The sequence below is a fragment of the Mustela nivalis genome (genome assembly GCF_964662115.1).
Source record: "Mustela nivalis genome assembly, chromosome: 17".
NCBI lineage: Eukaryota > Metazoa > Chordata > Mammalia > Carnivora > Mustelidae > Mustela > Mustela nivalis.
This window is the reverse complement of record NC_139036.1, coordinates 39116469-39144313: the sequence shown is the minus strand read 5'-3', so window position 1 is coordinate 39144313 and position 27845 is coordinate 39116469. Positions and strand designations below refer to the sequence as shown.

Here is a 27845-nt window from a genome sequence, read left to right as displayed (position 1 = left end):
CAGCTGGCTTTCAAAGATAACAAAACTGTGAAAATCTATCCGCACTTCCGTTTTCATTATGCATTATCGATGCATTATCGATGTCAGCATCTTCTCAGGGCAAGAATGAGGGGGTTTTATGAGGGTTCTGGAATGCCAGAAATGGCAATTAAGTAGGTTCCAGAGGTTAAGACTAAAGCTGAACAGCAGTCCATTCTGGACACCTAGAAAGCTGAAGGCTAATTTCAGTGCAGTACAGAACCAGAACACCTCTGCCCACCTCACCCCAACTCATCCAACCAGCTAATGGCTCTGCTACTGCTAACTACAAGGACACACCAAGATCTCTGTGCAGAAGGGCCTCCTCCCTGGCTCCACTTAACCTCATCTCCCCAAACTCCTCGGAGGCTTTCTTTTTTTTTTTAAAAGATTTTGTTTTTAGGTAATCACACCCAATGTGGGGGTCAAACACAATCCCAAGATCAAGAACTGTATGTTCTACTGACTGAGCCAGCCAGATGCCCCAAGGAGGCTTTTTGAAAAAAAATTTATGCATCAGTTTATTTATTTGAAACAAATGCTTTGTGCTAGTAAGTAGAGCTGATTTGATCTCTGGAAATCCCATTTTTCCTTTTAATAAATAACAAGAGCTTAGTTCCATTTTTGCTCTAGAATTATAGGCAGAAAATGACGTTAATAAAGTGGGTAACATTTTAATTCAGTGATTAAACATGAGGCCAATTCCTGAAAATTTCAGAGTTGACTATTTAGCTAAAGTGACACAAGTCTACAAAATACACGAGCCAAGAACTAAACCTACTTCAAAACCCTGTTTCCAAACATACCATGGTCTGGAAGTGCAAGCAGGTCAGTGCGCCAAACAAACAAACTGTGCAATATGAAGACAGAATGATGTGACAAACTTTACGATCTCTGGAGTAATTATAAATGTTCGATAAATGTTCACTAAATAAATAATGATGAGACCACTCAAAGTTTCAGGCCAGACATTAGATTCTCAAGCCTACAGTGTTCAAGAAATTCAACCACCCAACTGTGGAAGTTGTTTCCTTATAGGCTGAACCAATAAAGTAGTGAAAGGCAGGGAGAGTTTTTGGTAATACTTAATCAAGACAGAAATCAAAGATTATAAATCTATAGTTTTATTAAGACAAAAACCGACAATGTGGTATGAAGTTTACATTTAAACAAAGTTTCCACAGAAACCTAACACATGCCTAAAAAGATTTTACAATGGAGTTCTAGAATGCAGGTCTAGACGATGTCAAGAACTGATGGATCTCATGATTCAAGACAGCATTTTGGGTATTAGTTAATTCTTAGGATTAAAAAAATTGTTTGTTTTGTGTTTTAAAGTGAACCACTGCCCTAGTATGAAAGTTTAATCTTCTCCTGAGACCAGGGCTTTTGAAATTCCACTCTTGGAAGTGATTCAGTGAACTTGTGCTGTCAGTGACTGAACTCTGCCACCAATGATTTCAGAGTTCAAAGTTCAAATAACAGGCTCCAAGAGTTTTCCACCCTAAGAGCAGGGGCCCTTGTCTTTCTCTACTCTCCCACTTTCTACACCACCCTCTTCCCCTCCCCAAACACCTCACAGCCAGTGGTGTGGATGGACAGGCTGATGTCTAAAACCTCGTAATTGGAAGAATCTTCTTATCAATTTCGAGAATTAGCACCTCTAAGACAGAACAATCTGCCTGTGAATACACTCCAATTAAACTCCCTCTTCAGCCAGTTTCCATCCCCAAAATGGCAGCTTTGGTAACTTATTAACTGGCTTAGTCCTCTTTCGGGAACAGCATTAAGCTCAGGCAGGGAACACCTTGGCTTATAAATTTTAGGCATTCACAGCTTTTAAACAGTCTCTCACAGTCCTCATTTAGGTTGCCAATGACATTTTTTTGAAAAGATAAAATATTCTGGATACAGAACCGAATCACCACAAGTTTGTTCTTTCCACTGTTTTACCATTTCCCCAATCAGGCCCAAATTTTAACAAAAATGATCCTACCCATCTCTGTTCCTTCCCACCCTCAACCCTCCCACCCCAAAAAGATACACCAGTAATAGCCAAAAACTACACACATGCTACGCTGTAAAAATGCAGTTAACACTATTGGGAAGAAGGCTGTGGGTTGTGGAGATGCGCTTTGAAGATCTACAGTATCTTTTGCTCTCCCACACACCCATTCTGCAAGTTCTGTCCTTCATGGAAGGCCCTTTGCCTTTCTCAGCAAAGTACAGAATGGGCTGCCTTGCAACACTTCTCTTCCCTCCCCTCCACTGGGATGGGTGTGCAAACTACACAGCATGGAAAGGCTTTTAAAGCGCTTGGGCTGCTGTAGGGCACAGAAAACGATACTGGCTCTTCAAAGGACATCTTCTCAAGCCACCTCTATGGTGTCAAGTAGAACTCCTTCCCTCCCCACTTGAAACCCACAGTCAGATGTGACAGGGGCAGGTACTCAGGAGAGTTAATTCTTGTCATCTTTTTTGTCATCATCCTCCGAGGGGTAAGAATGCCACGTCAGCCTTTCCTCATAGAAGGATATGACCACCTGTGGGCACTTGACATTGGCTTCCTTGGCAGGGACTAGGTCAGCCTCATCAGAATTTTTCCTGCAGAACAAAGCAGAGAGACCCTGAGACCAGGTGCTGGTGGTCTCCTAACTTGGGTGACACAAGGAATAGGGCTTTAAGAGTATTAATTCCAAAAAAGTAGCCTAGGGAAGAGTGATAACATGGCCCAAGCAGCATTTAGTCAAGTGACATCCGCAAAGATCTTCTGTTGAAAATCCTTTCTGGGCATCTTTGTTAAAAGCTAAGTCATTTAACTCAATCTATCACACCTGAACCTCCAGGCAAGGCCAGGAAAAAAACATGACTCTCAGATTCTTCAAGAGCAGAAGAGAGGCTTCCACACTCTTCCAAAAGCCATATCTCGGCTTTATAATAGAATTTAATACCAGATTGGGCAGTAAGATTTAATACCACTGGCTCTAGCCAATGCAGGTGGACACATTCTCACTGACTCGTAATTACACTGTTTAACGTTACCAAATGCCAAGCTCACACAGACATTCCACAACTCCCAGGTGCTTTGAAATGGTGCTTCAACACTGGGAAGTAGAAAATAAGGGACTGTTACATAATTCTCTGTATTTTTCTGGACTTTAAAATGGTTTCAAAATTTGAAAATCACATACATATTACAAAGAACTTAGGAATAAGGCCACTGGGAATCTCCTGGATGGGAGCAGCGGCATTAGGGCCGTTAGCAGTTCTATGATGGGCTCTCTGATGAGGCACCACCCCAAACTTCTAGCACCCAGCAACAGATAAACCAAAGCCAGAGAGCCCAAGGTACCAGGGTTGACTAAGCTGGTAAGGTATGTTTTTGAACAATGGACTGAAGAGAATGGGAGGAAAAAGGAGTGTAATCGTTGGGAGCCTAAAGCAGGCTGCATGAAAACAACACTTTCTGAGGGAAGTTCAGTCATTTCACAGCAAAGAAACATTTGGTATTTTGGAAATCGACAAGTATCTCAACTCTCCAGGAAAATCACCTTAAAATGAACTCGGTTTTATAATCAATATCCAACCTTTTATCTTAACCTGTAGAGTTACATTCAGGTAAAATCTTTACAAATAGCAGTAATTCAACTAAAAGGAATGTAATCTTAGACAAGATAGAAAGTACTGTAACTCACACTGGTCACATGCAGACAGAGAAAATATATTCGAATTGGACTATAACTCCTAGTATCAATCCTTTTACCCCAAATGCACACCTTAAAAATAAACTTTTCTCCTATAGGCTAGCAATAAATCAGCTAAAAGATCTGATTCAGTGAACATCTAGGAAATGCAAAATAAGAAAACAAAGTTTCATTTAACTGTGACATAGCCTTTTAGTAGTGTCAAAGTTAGGCTTCTCTGGCCACCTTCTAAACCAGGGGAATTAGTGCAGACAGGAGTTTCAGAGAAGGTTCTAGACTGACAAAAGGACAAAATCCTCAGAATGCTGCCTTAAATGGCAAAAGTTTAGAATCATTCGCTCCTAATTTATATTTTAAGGACAATTATTGAGATCCACATGGGCGGGGTGGGGGGGGGGTACGGAAACCACGCAGAACAGGGATGGGGCACAAGTTATTTTTCAACAAGCAAGAAAAAGGAAAGAAAGCCTTCCTTTGGACAGAGAATAGGGAGATTTTAGAGAATCTGGGGTCACAGTTCTTGTAATTCCAACACAACTGTTTTCATTAATCTGTTTCGTGGAGTTTTACTACCACTGATACACTTCTTTTTTTTTTTTTTTAAGATTTATTTATTTATTTATTTGACAGAGAGAGAGAGAGATCACAAGTAGGCAGAGAGGCAGGCAGAGAGAGAGGAGGAAGCAGGCTCCCTGCTGAGCAGCGAGGCCCGATGTGGGACTCGATCCCAGGACTCTGAGATCATGACCCGAGCCGAAGGCAGCGGCTTAACCCACTGAGCCACCCAGGCGCCCCACTGATACACTTCTAAGGGGGGAGGGGCGCGGGAAGCCTCGCTCTATGCTCGGTAAAGGGGACGTGCTGACCCCTACTGGCTGATCCTGGAATTACAGAATCTGCACTAAGTGGAAAGGATCTAACAAGGACAAAGACCTACAGAAATTCTCAACTAACCCGGAGAAGTTAACAGAACTTCTGAACCTGGGGCCAGCCCGATCTTTATTAAGGAGGTAGTACAAGGGGAGGGTGGTTCAATCACATTTCATTCCCCCCCCCTTCGTTTACATAAGTGAAATGTGATCCTTCCCCATACCTTCTCCATTCTGGATTTTCTCCCACCTCCTAAAAAACCGGGCAAAGATCTGAGAATCCTAAGGACCCCTACCTGTAACTCATGAGTCCAGGTTGGAAGTCAGGCCGAGGGTCACTATCGAAGGACTATGCCATCTTAAAGATTTCACACTTGGGCGACTGGAATTTCGAAGGTCCAGCTCTTTTCTTCTGGCATGGAACAGATGGGGAGAAGAAAAAACCACCACACAGAGCCACTGGCAGACTCACCATTTCATCAGGAACATGAGTTCTCCACTGGAGTCTGTAGCTCCAATAATCCGCTCCGGCTCCAAACCCCGGGCAAAGCCTCGTGGCTTTTCTGACTGTAAAAACCAAATGGATGGAACAACTTTTAATTATATGGTACTGTTATCCAGACTAAAGTCACTCCTGCTTCTCAGATTAATATAATCACGCTCTTGTCAGTACTTCACCAATACCTTGGCTCCAAGTCACAGGCCTTTTTGCAGCCTTCTGAGGGATTCTTCCATCAAGGTCCTGAGGTTCCCCATATGTAAAAAGGGACATACATCTCAAGCAAAATACATTTTCACAACTATTTCTTCACCCTCAGAAGACAACTTACTTTAAGGTAATGAATAGATGACATAGCAATCTGACACCTGTAATGATTACAACACTAAAAACTACCTACCTACAAGAATGAATTTACTTGTACTTACTATTCTTGAATCTCAAATAAAGTAAATATAGATTATTTACCAGAATGAACCCCCAACAGTTTGTAAGCATTAGCCCAAGATTCAGAAGGAATGAGATATGGCTGCTGAGGTCCAGGAAGCAGCTGAACGAAAGTGCTTACATTTAAAAATTAAAAGGGTTTTCAGCTTGCGAGCAGTAGAAATTCTGGCTAGTAAAAATTCTTCTCCCCTTACCTCTTCTTTCTTCTTCTTTGGTTTGCTCTCTTCTCCCTTATCTTCAGAATCAGAGTCAGCTTTGCGTTTGCCTCCCTCTGATTTATCTGTCTCATGTGCTGTTTTCTGTGACTGCAGAAACTCGGCAATGAGATCAGGGCAATCCAAGTTCTCTTCTGGCTCCCACGTGTTATCCTCACTGAAACCAGAGGGCACAGTGAGTCACACTTTCCACTCAAAGTTAGCACACTCACACTAAGGAGACGCAAAGGATGAGAGCTGGTATCCTTGGGAAAGAGGAGTTAATGATAATGAGTAACCAGATTTTGCCCAAGACCAAGAACTTGGCAACGCTGAAATTTCTTGGGGAGTGGAGTGGGGAGGGGGACTTTTTAATACAAATTGAAAGCTTAGAAATTTGTCTTCTTCATAGGGAAGTTACTGTTTGCATACTTGAATTGGTCTAAAGCCTACACATAAAACTGGTTCTCAGAAATCACTGTCTTGCATTATAGCACTTTGTACATGTAGATGGTTTTCCTAATTAGACTGTAAGCCATGAAGGCCAGGCCTGGGTCACATTAGCCATCAGAGCACTCTAGGCCTTGCACATTACTAGACTCCTGAGAAATAGTCAGTGACTAAATGAATGGATTTAGGGGCGCCTATGTGGCTCAGTTGTTAAGCATCTATCTTCAACTCAGGTCATGATCCTAGGGTCCTGGGTTCAAGCCCCACATTGGGCTCCCCGCTCGGTGGGAAGCCTGCTTCTCCCTCTCCCACTCCCCCTGCTTTTATTCCCTCTCTGGCTATCTCTATCAAATAAATTTTAAAAACCTTTAAAATAAGTAAATGAATGAATGAATGGATTTACCCAGGTTAATGAAACTTACTCTGAGAACCCCTTCCACTTTAGGAGGTACTCCACTTTGCCCTTTACCACTCGACGATCAAGAACTTTTTCCACCACATATTCCTCTTCCTCCTCTTCTAGCACCTCCTCCACTTTCTTCTTGTTTTGTTTCTTCCCCATAGTGCCCGCCAGTTTTCTGGTCTAAAGGGTGACGCTGCTGAAGTGGTAAAATAAAAAGGGCGTTAGGGCACACTTTTCTTGGCTAGGTGAATATTTGGATGGTTAGAAATCAAGGGACATTACTGACTTTAATAGCATATGCTGCTTATATAAGTTTTCTGCCTATTCAGCTTCAGTATAAAATAAGTTTCCTTATCTATTCAGCTAGGAAGTTCATGCATAAACAGCCCCAACCAATCTCATAGCAAAACTTCTTTATTCTTGCATATCCACTTAAAACTTTTAATACCTAGGGGAGCCTGGGTGGCTCAGTCGTTAAGCATCTACTCAGGTCATGATCCCAGGGTCCTGGGATTGGGATCAAGCCCTGCATCCGGCTCTGCTCAGCGGAGCCTGTTTCTCCCTCTCCACTCCCCCTCCTTGTGTTCTCTCACGATGTCTCTGTCAAATAAATAAATACTAAAAAAACAAAACAAAACAAAACAAAACAAAAACCCACACTTTTTATACTATTCTAAGTTTTTTTTTTTAAGATTTCATTTATTTGTGATAGAGAAACAAACAAGCAGGGGGAGTGGCAGGCATGCAGGACTCGATCCCAGACCTTCAGATAACCTGAGCTGAAGACAGATGCTTAACCAACTGAGCCACCCAGGTAACCCTATTCTTTTTAAGCTATTATGTTCCCAATACCCCTTTTACTACAGAGCATGGTATCTAAAATATTAGTTAAACTGGGGGTGCCTGGGTGGCTCAGCTGGTTAAGCGTCCAACTCTTGTTTTCAGCTGGTCATGATCTTCAGTCAGCGGGGAGTCTCCTCTCTCTGCTCTTCTCTCCCCTCTCCCGCCCCCACCATGAACTCTCTCTAAAATAAATGAATAAAACTTTTAAAAAACAAAATATTAATTGAAAGCAAGGCTCCTGAAAATAATGTACACATATCAGACATATATACATATAACCCTCTGATCCACACTTTCATATTACTGGATTTTAGCTTTTACAGTGTGAAGTAGCTTGTTCTACGTATTAAACATCTGGCCTAACTTCCCCCCATTTCTTTGCATTGTTAAAACACCTCTCCTGAGGGGCACCTGGGGGCTCAGTGTTAAGGTTAAGCCTCTGCCTTCTGCATGACCTCAGGGTCCTGGGATCGAGCCCCACATCATGCTCTCTGTTCAGCAGGGAGCCTGCTTCCCCCCACCCCGTGTCTCCCTCTCTGCCTACTTGTGATCTTGGTCTGTCAAACAAATAAAATCTTTAGAAAACAAACAAACAAAACAGAAAAACACCTCTCCTGAGTCTCAAGGTTCTTTATGCAGTCTTTTCTGAACGCCACCAATGACTTTCAACTTTAAAGTTTCTTGTTAGTTTCTTATTCTATTTATGAGGTGGAGAAAGACTCATAAAAATGCCAGAATGACCACAAAATCCTCTAAACTGGGACACTGCAATAATCTGGAAAATGATAGGAAAAAAAGAAGAGATAGTTATCACAGATAATAGAACCTGGGTTTGTTCTTTTGTAAAATACATCTCCAGGCTGGGTGACTTCTGGTGCTTAAATCCTAGTCCCCTATAAATCTAAAATCTATTTTTAGTCCTTCAAATACAACTCTGACTGCTGGTAGGCTTAATGCATTTGTTTACCAATTTGTGTCAGTAGGTGGCGCCATAAGATATCAATACAACAAAACAGCTACAAAACTGGCCAAAAACCTGCAAATTGATGGATCACAGTTGCCCACAAGGAGATACAAAAAAATCAAGGGGCGCCTGGGTGGTTCAGTGGGTTAAACCCTCTGCCTTCAGCTCAGGTCACAATCCCAGGGTCCTGGGATCGAGCCTGGCATTGGGCTCTCTGCTCAGCAGGGAGCCAACTTCCACCTTTCTCTCTCTGCCTGCCTCTCTGTCTACTTGTGATCTCTGTCAAAGAAATAAATAAAATCTTAAAATATATATATATATAACAAATTTTCATAAAAGTCAGGCCCTGTGTTATCTACATTAGTAGCTGTATCTGTCTTACTCACAAAAAGCAGTTACTGCCCATCTAATCCTGCTACTAGGAATCAAAAGGGTCAGAACAGCTTCTGGTTCGTCTCTACTACTACTGCAGGTCTCCTCTCCCTCTATCATTAGCCTGGTCCCAAGGAGGAAGTCAAGGAACAAAGACTATATCCTTTAGGTTAAGTAAAGAAAACCCACCAAAGGGGGAAATCTACAGTGAAACCTCCTTTCTTTACTCACTCATTTTCTTAAGAGCAACTCAAAAAAGTGAAGAATGTAGAAAACAGACTCCTGCTTCTTCTTTTTTTTTTTTAATTTTATTTATTTATTTGACAGAGAGAAATCACAAGTAGATGGAGAGGCAGGCAGAGAGAGAGAGAGAGAGAGAGAGGGAAGCAGGCTCCCTGCCAAGCAGAGAGCCCGATGCGGGACTCGATCCCAGGACCCCGAGATCATGACCCGAGCCGAAGGCAGCGGCCTAACCCACTGAGCCACCCAGGCGCCCCAGACTCCTGCTTCTTTCTGAGCTTTCTTACCTGGCTCATCCCATATCTCAGATGGAGGTATATTCTCAGAGATTCTCAGCCAGGTTAACAACCTAGGTTTTTCCCTTATTTATAGGTAGTTCTCTAGGGTCCCGAGTAAGGTGTTTGTCAAAATCAGTGAAGTAGATTATAAATGCAACCCACTCTTTCTATAGAATCTAGCACCTTCAGACGAGCCCAAGAGGCCCCCTGTAAGTATTACAACATGCCAATGTTTCCAAATGGATTTTTTTTAAAGACTTTGTTTTTTTGTTGTTGTTGTTTTTGAGAGAGGGAAGGCAAGAGTTCGAATAGGGGAGGAAAAGAGGTAGAGGGAGACGCATACTCCCCATTCATGACCTGGTCCAAAGGCAGACACCTGAGTCACCCAGGCAGCCCCCAATTGAATTATGTTAAGAGAAACCCTCTTTCCCTGAATATGGTAGCCTCCAAACACTAGCAGGGACATCCAGAAAGAGGACTCTCAGTTGGAACTGCTTGGCAAGGAAATCTCAAAGAAACTCAAATCAGTATAGTAGCAAAACAGAAAGAAGCCTTTTATCAACACAACTTGCCACTCCCCCCTAAGCATCCTGGAAATCAAATTATGGCATCAAAAGTGCCATAATCATCGAACAAATGGTCAAAATTTACGACAGGCCATGACAAGAGGTGTACATTAAAGGCGAACAGTTCTGAATTAACTCAGAAATCTTAGTCCTTGGACCAGTCTCCTTAAGGCTTATCCCAATGTTGCAAGACAAAAAAAACCTAGAGTTAATCTAAGCTGTTATAACTTTTATCTAGATATTTACCGGGGTGGGACCCCTGGCTGGCTCAGATGGTAGACTGTGACTTCTTGATCTTGGGATTCTGAGCGTATTAAGACCCACACTGGGTTTAGAGACAACTTAAACTTACTGGGTCTGCCACATTTTAAGCTGCCTAGAAAAATACACTAATACTGAATTTAATTTACAGAGTGCAACCTGATTTGATCCTCAGAACAATCCCATGAAACAAGCCACTCAGGTATTACCGACACTTCATGGGTAATAGAACATTTACACAAAATAAATCACCTAAGATCACACACTTAACAAAGAGCCTAACACCTCAATAAGGACATACAGCAAGGCTGAGCCCAAAGCCCTGCTGCACACACAGAACTATCAGCTAGCCACATTCCTGTAGTACGGAGGGAGGCTTCTCTTTGGCCTGTACAAGGACAGGACAGAGGTTACTTTTCCTTAGTATTTTATTTATTTGAGGGAGAGAAAGAGCACGAGCATGGGGAGATACAGAAGAAGAGGAAGACGACGACTCTCTGCCCAGTAGGAAGCCTGATGTGGGGCTCGATTGCCAACCCTGGGATCATGCCCCAAGCTGAAGGCAGACGCCTAACCAACTGAGCCACCCAGGTGCCCCAAGACAGAGATTTCTTTTAATGGATCTTCCCTACAATTTGTCATCAGTAAATAAAGAAGTGACTGATAATGATTTTCTTTCAGAAAAGACCTTGTAAGGTATGGTATTAAAAAACCAATGATTCTTTTTTTTTTTTTTTTTAAAGATTTTATTTATTTATTTGTCAGAGAGAGAGCGCGAGCGAAAGCGAGCACAGGCAGACAGAGTGGAAGGCAGAGTCAGAGGGAGAAGCAGGCTCCCTGCGGAGCAAGGAGCCCGATGTGGGACTTGATCCCAGGACGCTGGGATCATGACCTGAGCCGAAGGCAGCTGCTTAACCAACTGAGCCACCCAGGTGTCCCAAAAAACCAATGATTCTTAATTGGTTACTGGAATACAAAGGTTTACGTTGTTAAATCAACAGGCAGTAACAAAGCCTTGGTTTGGTTGTTAGTCCCCAAAAAGTTTTTGGATTCTCAAATTGGCATATGCTAGATGATGCTGAAATTTTGAAGCTGAATACCTACACCAAGTAGGCTGGAGAGAATACCAAGAAAATGCCAATTTTAAGAAACCAAAATTTATCTAGAGTGTCCCAATGAATCCAGGGATGGTATAAACCTGAGAGACCACAAACTCATAGCTGTATCAAGAAGAAAAAAAGCACTGTCCCGATTCTCCCCCTACACACCTTCCACCAGGAGGTTAGAAGCTAGAAAACAGAAAGGAACAATGCTACTTGAAAGCAGAAGGCAGTATAGTATCAGATACAAGAGAAGACATTTTGTTTTGTTTTTGAGGAGCTGCTACTGATTTCTTGCCAGCTTGAAAGATCAAATTCCAGATGTCAGGACAGGTAACTATCACAAACCTGTGAAACTAAAGCAACAGCGCTTTGAGCTAAACGCTAAGGAGCATTCAGAATGTTGGTTTGGTGAGGTGACCACCTTTACTAAGAAAGAACTCACAGGAAAGCAGACCTTGAGTAGGGAGCTTTCTTTCATCTACAGATGAATCAGAATCACCCATGGAGTTTATAAAATTGGCATCCAGATCCAGTAACACAGAAAGTAGGGTGTGCATTATTTTAAAGAAACACTGTTTTTGTAATATAATACATGTATTTATATTCAATTACAAAAATATTTAATGTAGGAAATCAAAAGTTCCTTGGCCCAAAGCCTGTCAAAGCCTGTTCTCATTCTTCTATACATAAACTAACATAGATATACACTAAGTGCAAACAGATTATCATAGTTCTACAACTTGCCTTTTTTTACACTTTGACACAGTGTCATACAGATCTCAATTCCTAACAAGCTGCACAGTATTCTGTATTGTAAGGACATATCATACTAACCATCACCAGGAAGGAAAATTTGGGTTGTTTCAAATTTTCTATTATAACAAACAATGTTGCTTTGACCATGGTATCAGCACTTTTAAAACCTCCTTAGGTGTGGGGCACATGGTGTGGTGAAGTTGTTAAGCATCTGCCTTCCACTCAGGTCAGGACCCCAGGGTCCTAAGATTGAGCCCAGCGCCCTGCATTGGGGCTTGGGACCAGGATTAGGGCTCCCCGCTCAGCAAGAAGCCTGTTTCTCCCCTCTACCACTCCTCCTGCTGTGTTCCCTCTCTCACAGTCTTCTGTCAAATCAATAAAATCTTAAAAACAAAAACAAAACACTCCTTAGGTGATCTGTGTGACTCTTGACTTTAGGGTCATGAATTTGAGCCCCACAATGGCCATACAATTTACTTAAAAACTGGGGCGCCTGGGTGGCTCAGTGGGTTAAGCCGCTGCCTTCAGCTCAGGTCATGATCCCAGAGTTCTGGGATCGAGTCCCACATCGGGCTCTCTGCTCAGCGGGGAGCCTGCTTCCTCCTCTCTCTCTGCCTACATGTAATCTCTCTGTCAAATAAATAAATAAAATCTTTTAAATAAATAAATAAATAAATAATATAGTTAAAAGCTCCTTAGGTGATTTGATGCATATCCTTGAATAAAAGCCATTGCTATAAGAGGACTGGGAGAAACTACGTTCCTCAGGTGAAATGACACACATTTCAGACATAAATCAATTCTTATGAGTCACCTCAAAGGCAGATGAACAATTTTACTTTTTCATAGACTTGAGAATAAGATTGGAGCAATAAACTGATGCTCCTGAAAACAAAACCTTCTCTATTATCACATTCAGCATTATTTAATCTAGACCTTTTCTTCATTAGCAATGCAACAACAGGAAGAGCACTGCCTGAAGGATCCTCACAGTTCTTTTCATCAGAAGAAAGCTAGTATGAGGACAAGATGGTATCTTTCCTGTCCCTACCTCTCAAAACAACTTTATGCCTACAGGCAATTACATATATTTGCTAAATAACTCAGTTTCCAAATAGATCTAACAACCCTCATGGGATTTGTCTGAGGTGAGCTTTTATGACCTTCTGGTATTAATTATCCATTTATATATTTGCAAATATGTCCTATTTCATTAATTATTTACTGCTTTAAGCTTAAAGATAGCTTTTTGAAACCCAATGCATTAAGTACTCAAAAACAAAACAGCACCTCTATCCTGTGTGTATGACTGAAATTCACAGCTAAGTTTTTTAAAACTGGAGAACAGCTCCAGAACACACTCAAGAAGAACCCAGGTCTGGCTGTTATGAAGGAACCAGTAATTACGAAACAGAGAAAGCAAAATCTCATTTCTAGATGACCAAGAGAGAAGAGCTGCCAGAAACCGAAGAATCAATCACACTTCATGTATCTCAAGTGTAGGAATTTCTTCTGCTCTTCCTTTTATCTGGCTTGACACAGGAAAATAAAGTAACAATGCTCTTGTAGTAACTGGCAATAGGGACTAAGCTCCGTATCAAGAAAGATAAGATAGGTGAGAAAGGGTAAATTGTGAACACAATGTAAAGTTTCAACAAAATGGCTTATCTGTGGGGCGCCTGGGTGGCTCAGGGGTCTGCCTTCGCCTCGGGTCATGATCCCAGAGTACTGGGATCGAGTCCCGAATCAGGCTCCCCGCTTGGCGGGAGGCCTGCCTCTCCCTCTCCCCCTGCTTGTGTTCCCTCTCTCTTTGCCAAATAAATAAATAAAATCTTTATAAAAAACTGCAGATTTCTTCAAATCATTATCTGTAAGCATCTGAGCTGAAGTACACTACACCTAACCAATCAATCGTAATTACCTTGGGCTTTGACCCATTCTTTCACTTGACCACTTCCCTTACCTAAAATGTCAGGGTCAGACGTTTCCCTAAGGCCCCAGACTAGGTTTAGGTTATTAATTCTTCCTATGAACACCCTCTTACAGTATTCATCATTTAACAATTATCTATTGGATGGGGCACCTGGGTGGCTCAGGGGGTTAAGTAAGCCTCTGCCTTCAGCTCAGGTCGTGATCCCTGCGTCCTGGGATCGAGTCCCACAACTGGCTCTCTGCTCAGCAGGGAGCCTGCTCCCCACACCCCACTCTGCCTGCCTCTCTGCCTACTTGTGATCTCTGTCAAATAAAAATAAAATCTTTTAAAAAAATTACCTATTGGATACCTGTTATGTTTAAGGTGCTAGAGAAATGGGGTGAGCAGGAGAGACAAAAAAAAAAAAAAAAAAAAAAAAAATCCCTGGCCTCTGAGAACATATAATCTAATGTGGACGAGCTGAGCACAAGTGGGTATATGTGCATGCATGTGCTGGCAGAGAAGGGCACACACAATAAGCAAGAAGGTATTAGCGATAAATGCTATGAAGTACCTTTAGATTAAGTAACATTTAAACTGAACCCAATGACAAGGAGAGAACTTGGCAAAAATCAGAAACACACACCAAGTTGAGGGAATAGTTAATTCAAAATCCTTAAGTGAGAAGAGCTTGCTTTGTCTAAGGAACAGAAATGTGACCAGGGAGAAACAGCAATGCTAAAGGAATGGCCAGTAAGGACATGATAATTAATTATTGTGCATTACCACTCCCCAGATCACTCCTCCTTTCATCTAGCTCCCTTCTCCATTCCTCATTTTCCTTCTGCCTCTTTTTTGCCTCTATCTTAGGTTTAAGACCTAAGCATTAATGACCATGAAAGTTTATAACTATGGCTCTTCCAGCATTTAATACTATCTATTTAAAACCAAATAAAATCAATAAGCATTGGGACGCTTGGGTGGCTCAGTTGGTTGGACGACTGCCTTTGGCTCAAGTCATGATCCCAGAATCCCGGGATCAAGTCCCGAATCAGGCTCCCAGCTCCACGGGAGTCTGCTTCTCCCTCTGATCTTCTCCTCGCTCATGCTCTCTCTCACTGCCTCTCTCTCAAATAAATAAATAAAATCTTAAAAAAAAAAAATCAATAAGCATTTACTAAAACCCTGGGTGGCATACAGGGGGACCAACTCACTCTGGTGAAAGCACTGAGAGTTCCATATTGAAGGGACCCTCTCACACCCAGACAAACGGAGCTGTTTGTTGAGGCCAGCAGGATACACAGCTACACAAGCAGCACAGGCTTTTGAAAAAATCCCTTCATGGTAAGTAATAACAACATAATAACTAAAATCTGGGATGCCTGGGTGGCTCAGTCAGTTAAGTGCCAGACTTCAACTTGGGTCATGATCTCGGGGTCCTGGGGGCAGGTCCCACATCTGCTCTCCACTCAGAGGGGAGTCTGATTTCTCCCTCTCCCTGTGCCCCTCCCTCCCCAGCTCGTGCTCTCTCACTTTCTCTCAAACAAACAAATAAATGCTTAAAAAAAAAAAAAAAAACTAAAACTTATTGAATACTTAAAACAATGTATATAAAGGCATTCAATCCTCACAGTAACTCTATTAGACCCATTTCATAAATGAGAAAACTAAGGCTTATGACAATTTCCCAAAGCCCCCACAGCCAGGCCTGAAAGATAAAAACATATGAAACAATGCAAGTTGAACTTTATTTCAATAAGAGAAACCATAAAAGTATATAATAACTAGCAAAAGAAACATAAGCAAGAGTAAGTAGTCACAAAAGCACTAGAGGGGCTTGGAAGAGTAAACGGCTAGGGTGATTAGGAAAGGTTTTGGAGAGTCTGGATTGAAGCCAGGTTCCAACAGCATTTGAAAAGGTGGACTGAGGAGGGTAATTTGGCCTAAGGAACTGTTGTGAACAAAAGCAATGAGGCACGTCTGAAGTAGACAGTGTGTAAACCAGTTTGGGCGGAGCAGACTGAATAGGAAAGTGGTAGGTAACTGCTAAAAAATTTTCTACAAGGTCCCTCCCTTCTCCTTAAAACAAAAAACTCCTCAGTGCAATATCTAACATCCTTTGGTTCCAACCATTTCATACTTCTACTCCCTCACAAAACCTACATTCCTGTCAAAACTATAACCTGAACATATCCTTGGTCATTTCCTCCATGCAAGGCTTTATTACTAAGTAGTGTTCCTGTCCAACACCAACAGTCAAAATCCTAGCCATCCTTCAAGACCAAATTTTTTTTTTTTAAGATTTTATTTATTTATTTGAAGAGAGAGATCACAAGTAGGCAGAGAGGCAGGCAGAGAGAGAGAGAGAGAGAGAGAGGGAGGGAGGGAAGCAGGCTCCCTGCTGAGCAGAGAGCCCGATGTGGGACTTGATCCCAGGACCCTGAGATCATGACCTGAGCTGAAGGCAGCGGCTTATAACCCACTGGGCCACCCAGGCGCTCCCTTCAAGACCAAATTTAAACACTACTTCTGCCATGAAGCCTACCCAACCCAAGTCAAGTATTATTTCTCTTTTCCTTGTGGCTGCTAAAGCATTTTTCTTCTATTTTTACTCAGACACCCGATTAAACAGTCCTGTGTAACATGCTGAACCTTCCTTGTATGGACAGTAAGGATGGATCTCAGACTCCAAAAATCAGGGAATAGAAGTCCAAAGCTGTCAGTGTTTTAAAGAATGATCAGTAAGCGGAATCTCATCTGCAAGCCCAAAATGTAAAACAAGAAAGAAGTACTCCTTCGCTGAGCATTAGCAACTATATACCAGCCATCAAAAGGCAGGTGAAGGCATGTGTGCTATATACTCCATTTGTAGTCCTCTTGACTCATGTTTCTAAACTGCTGTTGGCCTGTTTGTAAGCTATGGCTGTTTGGGAGGCAAATGCTTTCCAGCTGGAAAACTTTACTGAGTAAAAAACAAGAATCGGTGCCACATACCCAGGAAGAAGTTTCATTTTTAAAGGAATACCTGCTCTTGAATTCCAGGACCAGGACTAGAATGCTGGTGTGTTAGTAAAATTAGAATTTTATCCGAGATGTGTCCAGAAACTTAGCTACCCCTTCCAGTATGCTGATGTGGATGAACCGACAACACAGTTTTGGGCTGAGGGGTCACAGGTATGTGCAAATATTAGTAGGACACGGTAATAAACGTGAAGCAAGTCTTTTAGTTTAAGTGGAAATAAAAATGATTATAAAGTTATCTTTCTACAGGGTGCCTAGGTGGCTCAGTTGTTGGGAGTCTGCCTTTGGCTCAGAGGTCAGGATCCCAGGGTCGTAGGATTGAGTCCCCATATCCGGCTCCCTGCTCAGTGAGGAGCCTGCTTCTCCCCTTCCCACTCCCCCTGCTTGTGTTCCCTCTCTGTTTCTCTTTGTCAAATAAAGAAATAAAATCTTAAAAAAGGGGAAAAAAAAAGAAGAAGAAGAAGAAAGTTAAACTAGAACTATGGCTAAACTGGAATTAAAACCAGAGACGAAAGCATTCACAGATAACAAAACAAAACCAGATTATTGACACTAACCTCTCAAATACCACAGTTCGGTTAGGCCCTCAATGTGTTAGCTATTATTAAAGAGAAAGGCACAATTTCACAGACAAATCAGGCAGCTCCTTCTAAAGGAACTAAAGATTTAATACAAGTTATTCAATGCAAATACTGAAATGATCTTAATTTTGTCCCTATTTGAATAACTTCTCCAATTAACCTTTAAAAGGCTATTCAATTTTTCAGTAGATATCACTATCTGGAAACACTATTTAACTTTATGCAAAGAATGAGAAAGATTCTTCAAGATACTTTCAAAACAAAATATTCAAACTATAGCTTGCTGTTGAAACCCAGAACCTGGGACCTCTCCTAGACCTTGAGTAAGGTATTTAAAATTGCCACTTACATAATCTACATACCAAGGTGAGTATATTGAAAACAGAGGCTATGATAAGCATGCCAAGGCAACAGTTACAGTCTGCCCAATGTCACTGATCAAAGATAGGAAAGCTTATTATTTAAGTGCACATTAACTCCTGAGCCCCGGGTCACGCTCCCTGCTGATCGGGGAGCCTGCTTCTCCCTCTCCCTTCGCCACCATCTTCCCACCCCCCTCCAATCCCTCTGTGCTCTCCTGCTCTCTGTCAAATAAATAAATAAAATCTTTTTTTTTTTAAGATTTTATTTATTTATTTGACAGAGAGAGAAATCACAAGCAGGCAGAGAGGCAGGCAGAGAGAAAGGGGGAGCAGGCCCCCTGCTGAGCAGAGAGCCCGAAGTGGGGCTCAATCCCAGGACCCAGGGATCATGACCTGAGGCGAAGGCAGAGGTTTAACCCACTGAGCCACCCAGGCGCCCCAAATAAATAAAATCTTAAAAAAAAAACACAACCCACCTCATTCTGCTAGCACATGGAATTCTAAGATCTCAAAGCCATATCCATTCATTCAATAATCTGAAAGACCTACTAAGTGTCACACACTTAAGAGGAACAAGCATACACAGCCCCCATCTTATGTTAGCCTATACACTAGCCATTAGTATTTTGTTCTAAAAACTCTTGAGAAATAACCTGTAAAATGAAAATCTATCAACTCTAATGCACAATCTGTTATATCACCAGAGGTCGTATATAAACAAGGTTGAGTTTATGATGGAGAAACTACAAGAAAAATGACAAAAATGCATCAATTCTCTTTTTAAATGGTGTGAACTCAAAAAGAAACATTTTCCTAAGTCCCTAAAATGGGCACAAGAAACAATGGTTGCTTTTTGCTTTTTTAAGTTTATTTAACTGTAAGTAATCTCTACACCAACATAGGGCTTGAGCTCAGGACCCGGAGAAGAAGAATCACATGCTCTTCTGACTGAGCCAGCCAGGTGCCCCTATTTATTGGATCCTTCTTTTCAGACGTTTGGTTAGAAAAGTATCAGTATCCTGCAAATACAAACGCATACGGCTAAGGTATCCTTACTAGGTCCCTCTAAACCAAGAAGCTAGAAGCACCAGGCTATCCACTATTTACATTTTTAATGAAAAAACAATTCAGGCTACAGCGGCCAATGAAGAAAAATGGCACCCAAGGGAAAACTGGAAAAGAATGAGGATCCTGAACCTGCCCTAAAGCTTTATTAAGGTGTGACCAGTTCCAACAAGTTTCCCTCTCAATCACACTACTTACTACTTACAATATAAATGTCCGTAAGCACTTCGGGAGGAACACAAGCACCCATTTCCCCCCTTGTATTCGTGCTTCCATTCCAAAACCTTGGATCTTTTTTTTTTTTTTTTAGATTTTATTTATTTTGACAGACAGAAATCACAGGGAGGCAGAGAGGCAGAGAGAGATGAAAGGAAGCAGGCTCCCTGCTGAGCAGAGCCCGAAGCGGGGCTTCATCCTCATGACCTGAGCCGAAGGCAGAGGCTTTAACCCACTGAGCCACCCAGGTGCCCGGAAAACCTTGGACCTTTTCAGAGCTCTTCCAAACTGCTGACAGGAGTCTTAATACAACTGAGGAGGCTATCTTACCCAAGCCAGAGTTTCCAGTATAATGAAATCTTTTTGTAACTTCCACCTAAATCAAGTTAAACCAATACAAATCTGCATATAAGGCCATCCAGGAAAAACCTTCATCTGAAGTTCTGAAGTATTGCTCATTTTGCATCAAAATTTTCCAACAACAAAGAAAGGCTGGCTAAAAAAATAAATAAAAATCACAAGAGCCTAAGAAACAAATCTCACGAGCTCACTAAATTTTCCTGTCTCCCCATTTCCCACATCATCTCACAACCTCTCTAATTCCTTAAGGATGAACTCATCCACCCGCTTCTACAATTTCACTGCCCTTTGTGAACAGTGACGATCCCGGATAAAAACTTATGGAACTGTGAATCAAAACAAGCGTTGCACTTGGGACGTTTTAACTCCCTGAAGGAATCAAAGAGTGAAGATAGTAGAAAATCTGGAAGAGGAAAGAAATCTGGTTTTGTCCTTTCTTCACACATTCTTCTTAGAGCCTCCCCACTGTGTGAGGGTCCATCAAGAAGCAAAGGCGGCCAGTTTTCCTTTCCCCTTTCACTCCCTACAGAATCACTCGCGGGGCCTCCGCCCTACTTACCCCAACAGCTCCTCCCCCTTTAGATCCAAGCCTGGCACTTAACTGCCCCTCCCTCTCCTAGTCCCATCTCCAGTTTAACCAACAGGTCTCCTCCCCAAGTAGCACACCTAGGGCTGCCCAGTCCCCTCTACTCTTTCCTCGAAGTTACTTCTCCTTAGTCCGGCGAGCGAAATGCCTCTGGCAGCGCCGGCCGGACCCATATTCTCAAGCTGCGTTCGAAACCGAGGGTCTCGCAGTCGTCACCCCTGCCCAGGAACATCCAAGCATCAAGGCTCCCCAGCCTGTCCCCTTACCAATTTACTCGAGTGTTTCCTCCCCAACGCAATCCGGTAGCCGCCCACACAACCCACGTAGCATTGTCTTGGTCTACCCAGGCCCCGAGGAACAACCCGCCAGAGCTCGGCCCACCCCAAATCGCCTCTATCTCATGCTCAGAGTACGCAGCCCGCCCCGCCCTCTCCATCCTTCTCCCGCCTGGCGCCCGACCCCCTGCACCCGGCGCGGAGCTCAGCGCGGGAAGGGTGCGGGACCGGGCGCGGTCCCCGCTCCCAACCGCCACCGCAAGAGCGCGGCCCCTCACCCAGGGCTCCCGCCGCTGCCGCCACTGCCGCCGCCGCGCGCCTCTAGCGCCCGCCCCCCCCCCCGCCCGCTTCCCCGCCTCTAGCGGGCTCTTTACCTCAGAGCAGCGCCCAAGAGCCCGAGAGGAATCGGTGCCGCGCTAATGGCGCGTCGCGTTTGGCCAGCCGGGGGAGTGGCGCCCAGAAAAGCAACAAGCCGGTGGCCGCAGCCGAGCCCCTCACTGAAGCGGCGTACCGCAGGCCCCGGCCAACGGCCCTCCCCTCAGCCGAACAAAAGAGCCTCGCACTCGGCGCTGCCCGCCTCCCGTACCGCGCAGGCGCGACGACCCTCCGCACAGCAGTGTGGGACTCGGAGTCCGTCCCAGACTACAAGACCCGAAGTGCTGTGCGCGTCCTACGCCGCCGCGGCGCGGAGTTTGCGAGGGTTTCGGGGAGTTTTCGTTTTTTTAACTGCAAGCGCCGCAGCGAACGTTGTTTTTAGAACGTTGCCGCGTAGAGAATTGGAACTTGTGGTTCAGCAAGCGAACTCCGTGGTGGTTGGTCCGAAAAATCAACCACTTCTGGACAGTAATTCACATCCTCGAAAATGTTTAATCGAAATAGGTTTCAAACCAGAGCTTCATCAAATAAATAATTTACGAAATCCTCAGTTTCCGCCTCAAATTTGTTTAAAGATCCTACTTCCTCTTCGAGGTCTTACCTGACCCTTTAAGACTAGTTTAGGTCCCCCTGGTAGTTGTCATCATGGCATCCTAAACTTACCTTTTTCATCGGCTGTGCCAAGGGAGAGCTCTAGTGCCCAACCCCCTTACCCCCCTAAGCACTTCTCACCCAGCCACCTCCCAAAACATAGAAATAGGTAAAAACCGTAATTGTTATTCTTTGAGACAAACGGTTTGGTTCCGATTTCAACTATATTGCTGTCCCCGGTTCTGTTCATACTGGAAATTCAGCCTCTCATATCATTCACCCCACTTTATTGTCATTGTCATTAGTTAATATCTGTCTGCTGGTCTCCAAACTCCCCTAAGGGCAGAAATTTCGCCTTGTGTCGTTCACTGCTCTGTACCTGGTGCCCAGTACAATCCCTGGCATGCAGTTGTCAAGTAATATTTGTTGAATAAATGATTAAGTGAATTAATGTTCTCCTACCCAATGGAAAGGGGAGGTGATTAACCTTCCTTTCATCTCTTCTTCATATCAGATGTGTGTGTGTGTATGTGTGTGTGTGTGTGTGTGTGTGTGTGTTTATCTCTCTCTCTCCCCCCTTTATTCTTTTTTCCTATATAACCAGAAACTAAATAGAACTACCAGGGGTGGGACGCCTGGGTGGCTCAGTTGGTCAAGCAGCTGCCTTCCGCTGGGGTCATGATCCCAGCGTCCTGGGATCGAGTCCCACATCGGGCTCCCTACTCAGCGGGGAGCCTGCTTCTCCCTCTGCCTCTGCCTGCATCTCTGTCTGCCTGTGCTCACTCTCTCTGACAAATAAATAAATAAAATCTTAAAAAAAAAAAAAAGAAGAAGAAGAAGAAGAAGAAGAAAAAGAATAAGTACCAGGGGTGCCTAGGTGGCTCAGTCAGTTAAGCATCTGCTGCCAGCTCTGATCAGGAGGGTGTGATCTCAGGGTGATGGGATCAAGCTCTGCATCTGGCTCCTTGCTCAGTGGGAGCCTGCTTTTCCTTCTCCCTCTGCCTGCCGTGCCTCCTGTTTGTGCTCTCTCTCCTTCTGTCAAATAAATAAATAAAAACTTTAAAAAAGAGAGAACTACCAGAATATGACTTTTTCTTCCTTTTTTTTTTTTTAAAGATTTTATTTATTTATTTGACAGACAGAGATCACAAGCAGGCAGAGAGGCAGACAGAGAGAGAGAGAGAGAGAGAGAGGGAAGCAGGCTTCCTGCGGAGCAGGGAGCCCGATGCGGGGCTCGATCCCACCACCCTGAGATCATGACCCGAGCCAAAGGCAGCATCCTAAACCACTGAGCCACCCAGGTGCCCCTGACTTTTTCTTCCTTATGTTGAATATTCAAATATTCTCCTAATCAGAGGTGAAGAAGAAAAGCAACTGGTCTGTCTACCTATACTCCGCCTCAGAATGCAAGGGCCTGTATTTACAGACCGGTTTTGCTGAGCCAGCCACTGTGCAGGGCTCTGGAGAATCGCCATGTAAGAAACCCAACGGAGCAATATTGTAATACTTTTGCTAAAAGAGCCCTGAGAGCGCAAAGAAGAAGGAGATTCTTCCTGAGACATTTGGGTTGGGTATCAGGAAGAGGTAAAAATCCACCTACTCAGGGCGCCTGGTTGGCACAGTGGGTTAAAGCCTCTGCCTTTGGCTCAGGTCATGATCCCAGCGTCCCGGGATCCAGCTCAGCATCAGTTCTCTGCTCAGCGGGGAGCCTGCTTCCTCCTCTCTCTCTGTCTGCCTCTCTGCCTACTTGTGATCTCTGTCAGGTAAATAAATAAAATCTTAAAAAAAAATCCATCTACTCACTCCATCCTAAAATGTCCTGTTTTGTTTTTAATAACTGTAATGATGAGGAAATTAGTTCTAATTAGTTACAGTTTAATAACTGTAATGATGAGGAAATTAATTAGTACTATTACTGATGCTCACCCCAGCACTAGGAATTCTGTTCAGGACTTGATGAATGTTATTTAACCCTAAACAATGCAGAGAAGTGGGAATTACCATTTCCATTTTATGGAAAAGGCTAAGAAGTTGTATAATCTGACCAGGGGCATTCATCAAGAAGGTGTTAGAACGGAAGTTTGATATTATCTCTAACTTCCAAACCATAATTCTGCCCACACGAAATCCTAATTCCTAATATTCAGCTGAGTTCTGCTTTTCCATGTAAATACCACCAATTCCTCCTAATTCTGAGTGTGTGGTTGCACACAGTTGTGTTCTGCAAGCTTAATTCCTCTTTCATAATATCCTTCTAGTATTGAAATTCAGCCTTGTAAGTAAGACCTTGTTCCCCAAAGTCTTGGAGAACAAGGTCTTACTGCTCTAGACTAAATGTCACCATTTTCTTAAACCTACATCATAGGGAAACCGTTTCAAGTCTAGCACATATAGTTTGTTAGTAAATTCTGGCTCTTTATATGGGCATTTCAAAGTAGAGAGACACATCACCGCACAGATGGCTCTACACTGTTCTTTTTTTTTCTCTCTCTTTTTTTTTTAAAGATTTTATTTATTTATTTGACAGAGAGAGATCACAAGTAGACAGAGAGGCAGGCAGAGAGAGAGAGAGAGAGGGAAGCAGGCTCCCTCTGTAGGTAGAGAACCAGCAGAACACCACTGGTTTATGCTAATCAGCAATCTACTCAGAGCTCTACTTAATAATCTGTTCTGGAATTGTAAGGGATGAATGTCAAACTCTTAAACCTAAAGTTTCTGCATAACAATAGCTTTTTTGAAAATCTTTTAGGATCAAATGGATTCAGATCTTTTCTCTTCCCCTAAGAATGGTAGCATTTTAAGTTCTTCAGACCCTCGGAGTTTCTTCTCTTTCTTTCTTTCTTTCTTTCTTTTTTTTTTTTTTTTTTAAGATTTTATTTGTTTATTTGACAGAGAGAGACAGAGAGGTCACAAGTAGGCAGAGAGGCAGGCAGAGAGAGAGAGGGAGAAGCAGGCTCCCCGCCAAGGAGAAAGCCCGATGTGGGGCTCGATCCCAGGACCCTGAGATCATGACCTGGGCCGAAGGCAGCGGCTTAACCCACTGAGCCACCCAGGCACCCTACACTGTTCTTGAATTAAGGGAGTCACAGGTCACTTTTTCTTCTCAGGTAGCAGAACACCACTGGTTTATGCTAATCAGCAATCTACTCAGAGCTCTACTTAATAATCTGTTCTGGAATTGTAAGGGATGAATGTCAAACTCTTAAACCTAAAGTTTCTGCATAACAATAGCTTTTTTGAAAATCTTTTAGGATCAAATGGGTTCAGATCTTTTCTCTTCCCATAAGAATGGTAGCACTTTAAGTTCTTCAGACCCTCAGAGTTTCTTCTCTTTCTAAGGGTAACTGGCAACTCGGTCATAATAATCTTGCTCGAGACAACACTTGAAGTCACATTGCTTATGCCCACAGGAAATGTGTCTCTCACTTGAAGTTCCTAAAATCACAAGGAATGTAAGGAAGAGAGGAAGTTGGATGCTGCAAAAAGGAACAAGGTCTTGGAATCAGGCTGAGCTGGATTCAGTTCTTTCTCTACTTTTTGTCTGCTGTGTAACTCCGAACAAATTCCTTAACCTCTCTGAGCCTTGGCCAACATAAAAATCTGAAACATGGAAATATTACTTAAGATCTAAGTTGTAGGGGAGCCTGGGTGGCTCAGTCATTAAATGTCTACCTTCCGCTCAGGTCATGATCTCAGGATCCTGGGATCGAGCCCCACATGGGGCTCCTTGCTCATCTTGGGAATCCTGCTTCTCCCTTTCCCACTCCCCCTGTGTTCTCTCTCTCACTGTGTCTTTCTCTGTCAAATAAATAAAATCCTAAAAAATAAAAGACCTAACTTGCAGCATTTCTTGGGATGGACCGTAAATGTATGAAGGGAATGCCATATACTGGCGCTTATAAACAGGAACTATTGTAGGTAGAGCGGATAGCTGCTTCTCTGTGATTTAAGGAGTGGGCGGAAGTATACAGCACTTCTGAAATATTTTCTTCCCTCCTGTCTGAAATTCTGTGTTTCGTTTTTCCCTCAATTTTTAAAATAGGCAAAATAGGCATAACATAAAATTTACCATCTGGGGTCGCCTGGGTGACTCAGTGGTTAAGCCTCTGCCTTTTGCTCAGGTCAAGATCTCAGGATCATGGGATTGAGCCCCACATCAGGCTCTGTGCTCAGCAGGGAGCCTGCTTCCTCCTCTCTCTCTGCCTGCGTCTCTGCCTACTTACGGTCTCTGTCTGTCAAATAAATACATTAAAAAAAATCTTTTAAAAAAGTTACCATCTAGGGGCGCCTGGGTGGCTCAGTGGATTAAGCCGCTGCCTTCGGCTCGGGTCATGATCTCAGGGTCCTGGGATCGAGTCCCGCATCGGGCTCTCTGTTCAGCAGGGAGCTTGCTTCCCTCATTCTCTCTCTCTCTCTCTCTCTCTCTCTGGCTGCCTCTCTGTCTACTTGTGATTTCTCTCTGTCAAAATAAATAAATCTTAAAAAAAAAAAAAGTTACCATCTGAACCATTTTAAGGGTGCAATTCAGGATGACTCAATTTAGCACCCTAATGTTGTGCAACCATCACAATCCTCCATCTCCAGAATTCTGTTCATCTTGTAAACCTGGAACTCTCTACCCATTAAACAAAAATTCCCCATTCCTCCTCCCCCTAGCCTCTGGCAGCCATCATTGTACTTTCTAAGATTCGGACTACACGAAGGATCATGGAAGTGGAATCATATCGTATTTATCTTTTTGTGACTGTCTTATTTCATGTTGTATCATGTTCTCAAGGTTCATGCGTTGCAGCTTGTGTCAGAGTTTCTTTTCTTTTCCTTTCTTTTTTTTCTTTTTTTTTTTTTTTTAGACTGAAGAATATCCCATTATAGGTATACATCGCATTTTGCTTATCCATTCATCCACTGGTTGACCTTTGGGTTGCTTCCACATTTCAGCTATTATAAATAATGCTGCTTGGTGCGTGGGTGTACGGATATCTTTCTGAGACACCGCTTTCAATTCTTCTGGGTGTTAAAAGACAAAAATTGAACTGAGTAAATTTAAAGATTAAATTAACTTTATTCAATGATTGATGAACTGGGCAGCATCCCACCCAGCAAACAGAAAAGAAGCTCCGAAGAGCATACAAAATGGGAGGCTTCTTTAAAAAAAATTTTTAAGGGCGCCTGGGTGGCTCAGTGGGTTAAAGCCTCTGCCTTCGGCTCGGGTCATGATCCCAAACTCCTGGGATGGAGCCCCGCATGGGGGGGGGGGGTGTCTCTGCTCAGCGGGAAGCCTGCTTCCTCCTCCCTCTCTGCCTGCCTCTCTGCCTATTTGTGATCTCTGTCTGTTAAATAAATAAAATCTTTAAAAAAAAATTTTTTTAAGTAATCTCTATGCCCAAAATGGGGCTTGAAATCAAGAGTTGTTTGCTGTACGGACTGAGCCAGCTAGGTGCCCCCAAATGAAAGGCTTTTATAGAGAAATGGGGGCAAGGACGGGAAAAACTGGATTATTTTATCTTTCTCCAGGAGATGGAAGGAGTCTTTCGGGCAGATTACCTCGCCAGTACGGACAAGGTTACCTCCTGAGACTAACCAGTTACCATTACATTCCTGGGAGGGGCTGAAACAGCAATTAGGTTAGATTTTCAAGTCTTGGTTTACTGACAGCAGCTTAGTCCAAGTGACTCCATTTTGGGTCCATTTTTTGTTTGTTTATCATTGCTTCAGTTCCAGAAGTGAAACTGTTGGATCATGTGTTGGTTCTGTTTTTAATTTTTTGAGGAACTGCCAAATCGTATTCCACAGTGGAGGTACTATTTTACATTCCCTCCAAGAGCACACAAGGGTTCCGGTTTCTCCACATCCCCACAAATACTTGTTTTTGGTTTCTTTGATAGTAGTCATCTCCTAATGGGTGTGAGATTCTTTGTTTCATTTTCACTACTCCTTAACATTCTATTGTTAGAGATTTATTCATTTGGCATTAACAAGTACTCTCTTTTAAAAGGCAAATATAGGGGCACCTGGGTGGCTCAGTGGGTTAAGCTGCTGCCTTCGGCTCAGGTCATGATCTCCGGGGCCTGTAATCGAGTCCCGCGTCGGGCTCTGTGCTCAGCGGGGAGCCTGCTTCCTCCTCTCTCTCAGCCTGCCTCTCTGCCTACTTGTGATCTCTCTGTCAAATAAATAAATAAAATCTTTAAATAAATAAATAAATAAAAGGCAAATATACTTAAGAGCTTATCTGTCTTTCTTAACTCCCCTGGTCAGTTTGATTCTCCTGTGACTTCTTGGTAGTTACTGGACTATAATTAAAACCTACACTTCTCAAATCATGCACTATGACCCGGACACTAATTTTCTCATGCAAAATGAAACTGCCTGGAGAGGTACACGCATTTTGGGTATGATAAAGATTGGCCCCCTTACCGAGTGTTAGAAATTATCACTGAAAAAATAAGGTCAAGATAGGGTGCCGAGGGCGCCTGGGTGGCTCAGTGGGTTAGGCCGCTGCCTTCGGCTCAGGTCATGATCTCAGGGTCCTGGGAT

The 27845-nt window shown here is 43.1% G+C and overlaps 1 protein-coding gene across 3 annotated transcripts; it reads right to left on the bottom strand.

The window, feature by feature from the left end:
• Positions 1-1126: 1126 nt before the first annotated feature.
• CBX1 (chromobox 1) lies at positions 1127-20940 on the bottom strand. 3 transcript variants are annotated; one of them, XM_082704846.1, is made up of 5 exons: positions 20720-20940; positions 6604-6780; positions 5732-5909; positions 5064-5158; positions 1127-2622 (listed from the first exon to the last, which is right to left on the bottom strand). In XM_082704846.1, the coding sequence occupies exons 2-5, from the start codon at positions 6741-6743 to the stop codon at positions 2478-2480; spliced, it is 558 nt and encodes a 185-aa protein (XP_082560972.1). In that variant the 5' UTR covers positions 6744-6780; positions 20720-20940; the 3' UTR covers positions 1127-2477. The 3 variants fall into 3 exon arrangements, with proteins under 3 accessions (XP_082560972.1, XP_082560973.1, XP_082560974.1); XM_082704847.1 differs by lacking the exon at positions 20720-20940 and adding an exon at positions 20624-20670; XM_082704848.1 differs by lacking the exon at positions 20720-20940 and adding an exon at positions 8037-8197.
• Between the last annotated feature and the right edge of the window lie 6905 nt (positions 20941-27845).

Excerpts from the sequence above, each read along its gene's own strand:
- CBX1 (XM_082704846.1), bottom strand. The coding sequence starts at position 6,743 with ATGGGGAAGAAACAAAACAAGAAGAAAGTGGAGGAGGTGCTAGAAGAG. Across the intron at positions 5,910-6,603 it reads AAGTGGAAGGGGTTCTCAGA|TGAGGATAACACGTGGGAGC; the intron begins GTAAGTTTCATT and ends CTCTGGTTTCAG. Across the intron at positions 2,623-5,063 it reads CTCATGTTCCTGATGAAATG|GAAAAATTCTGATGAGGCTG; the intron begins GTGAGTCTGCCA and ends TTTGTTCTGCAG.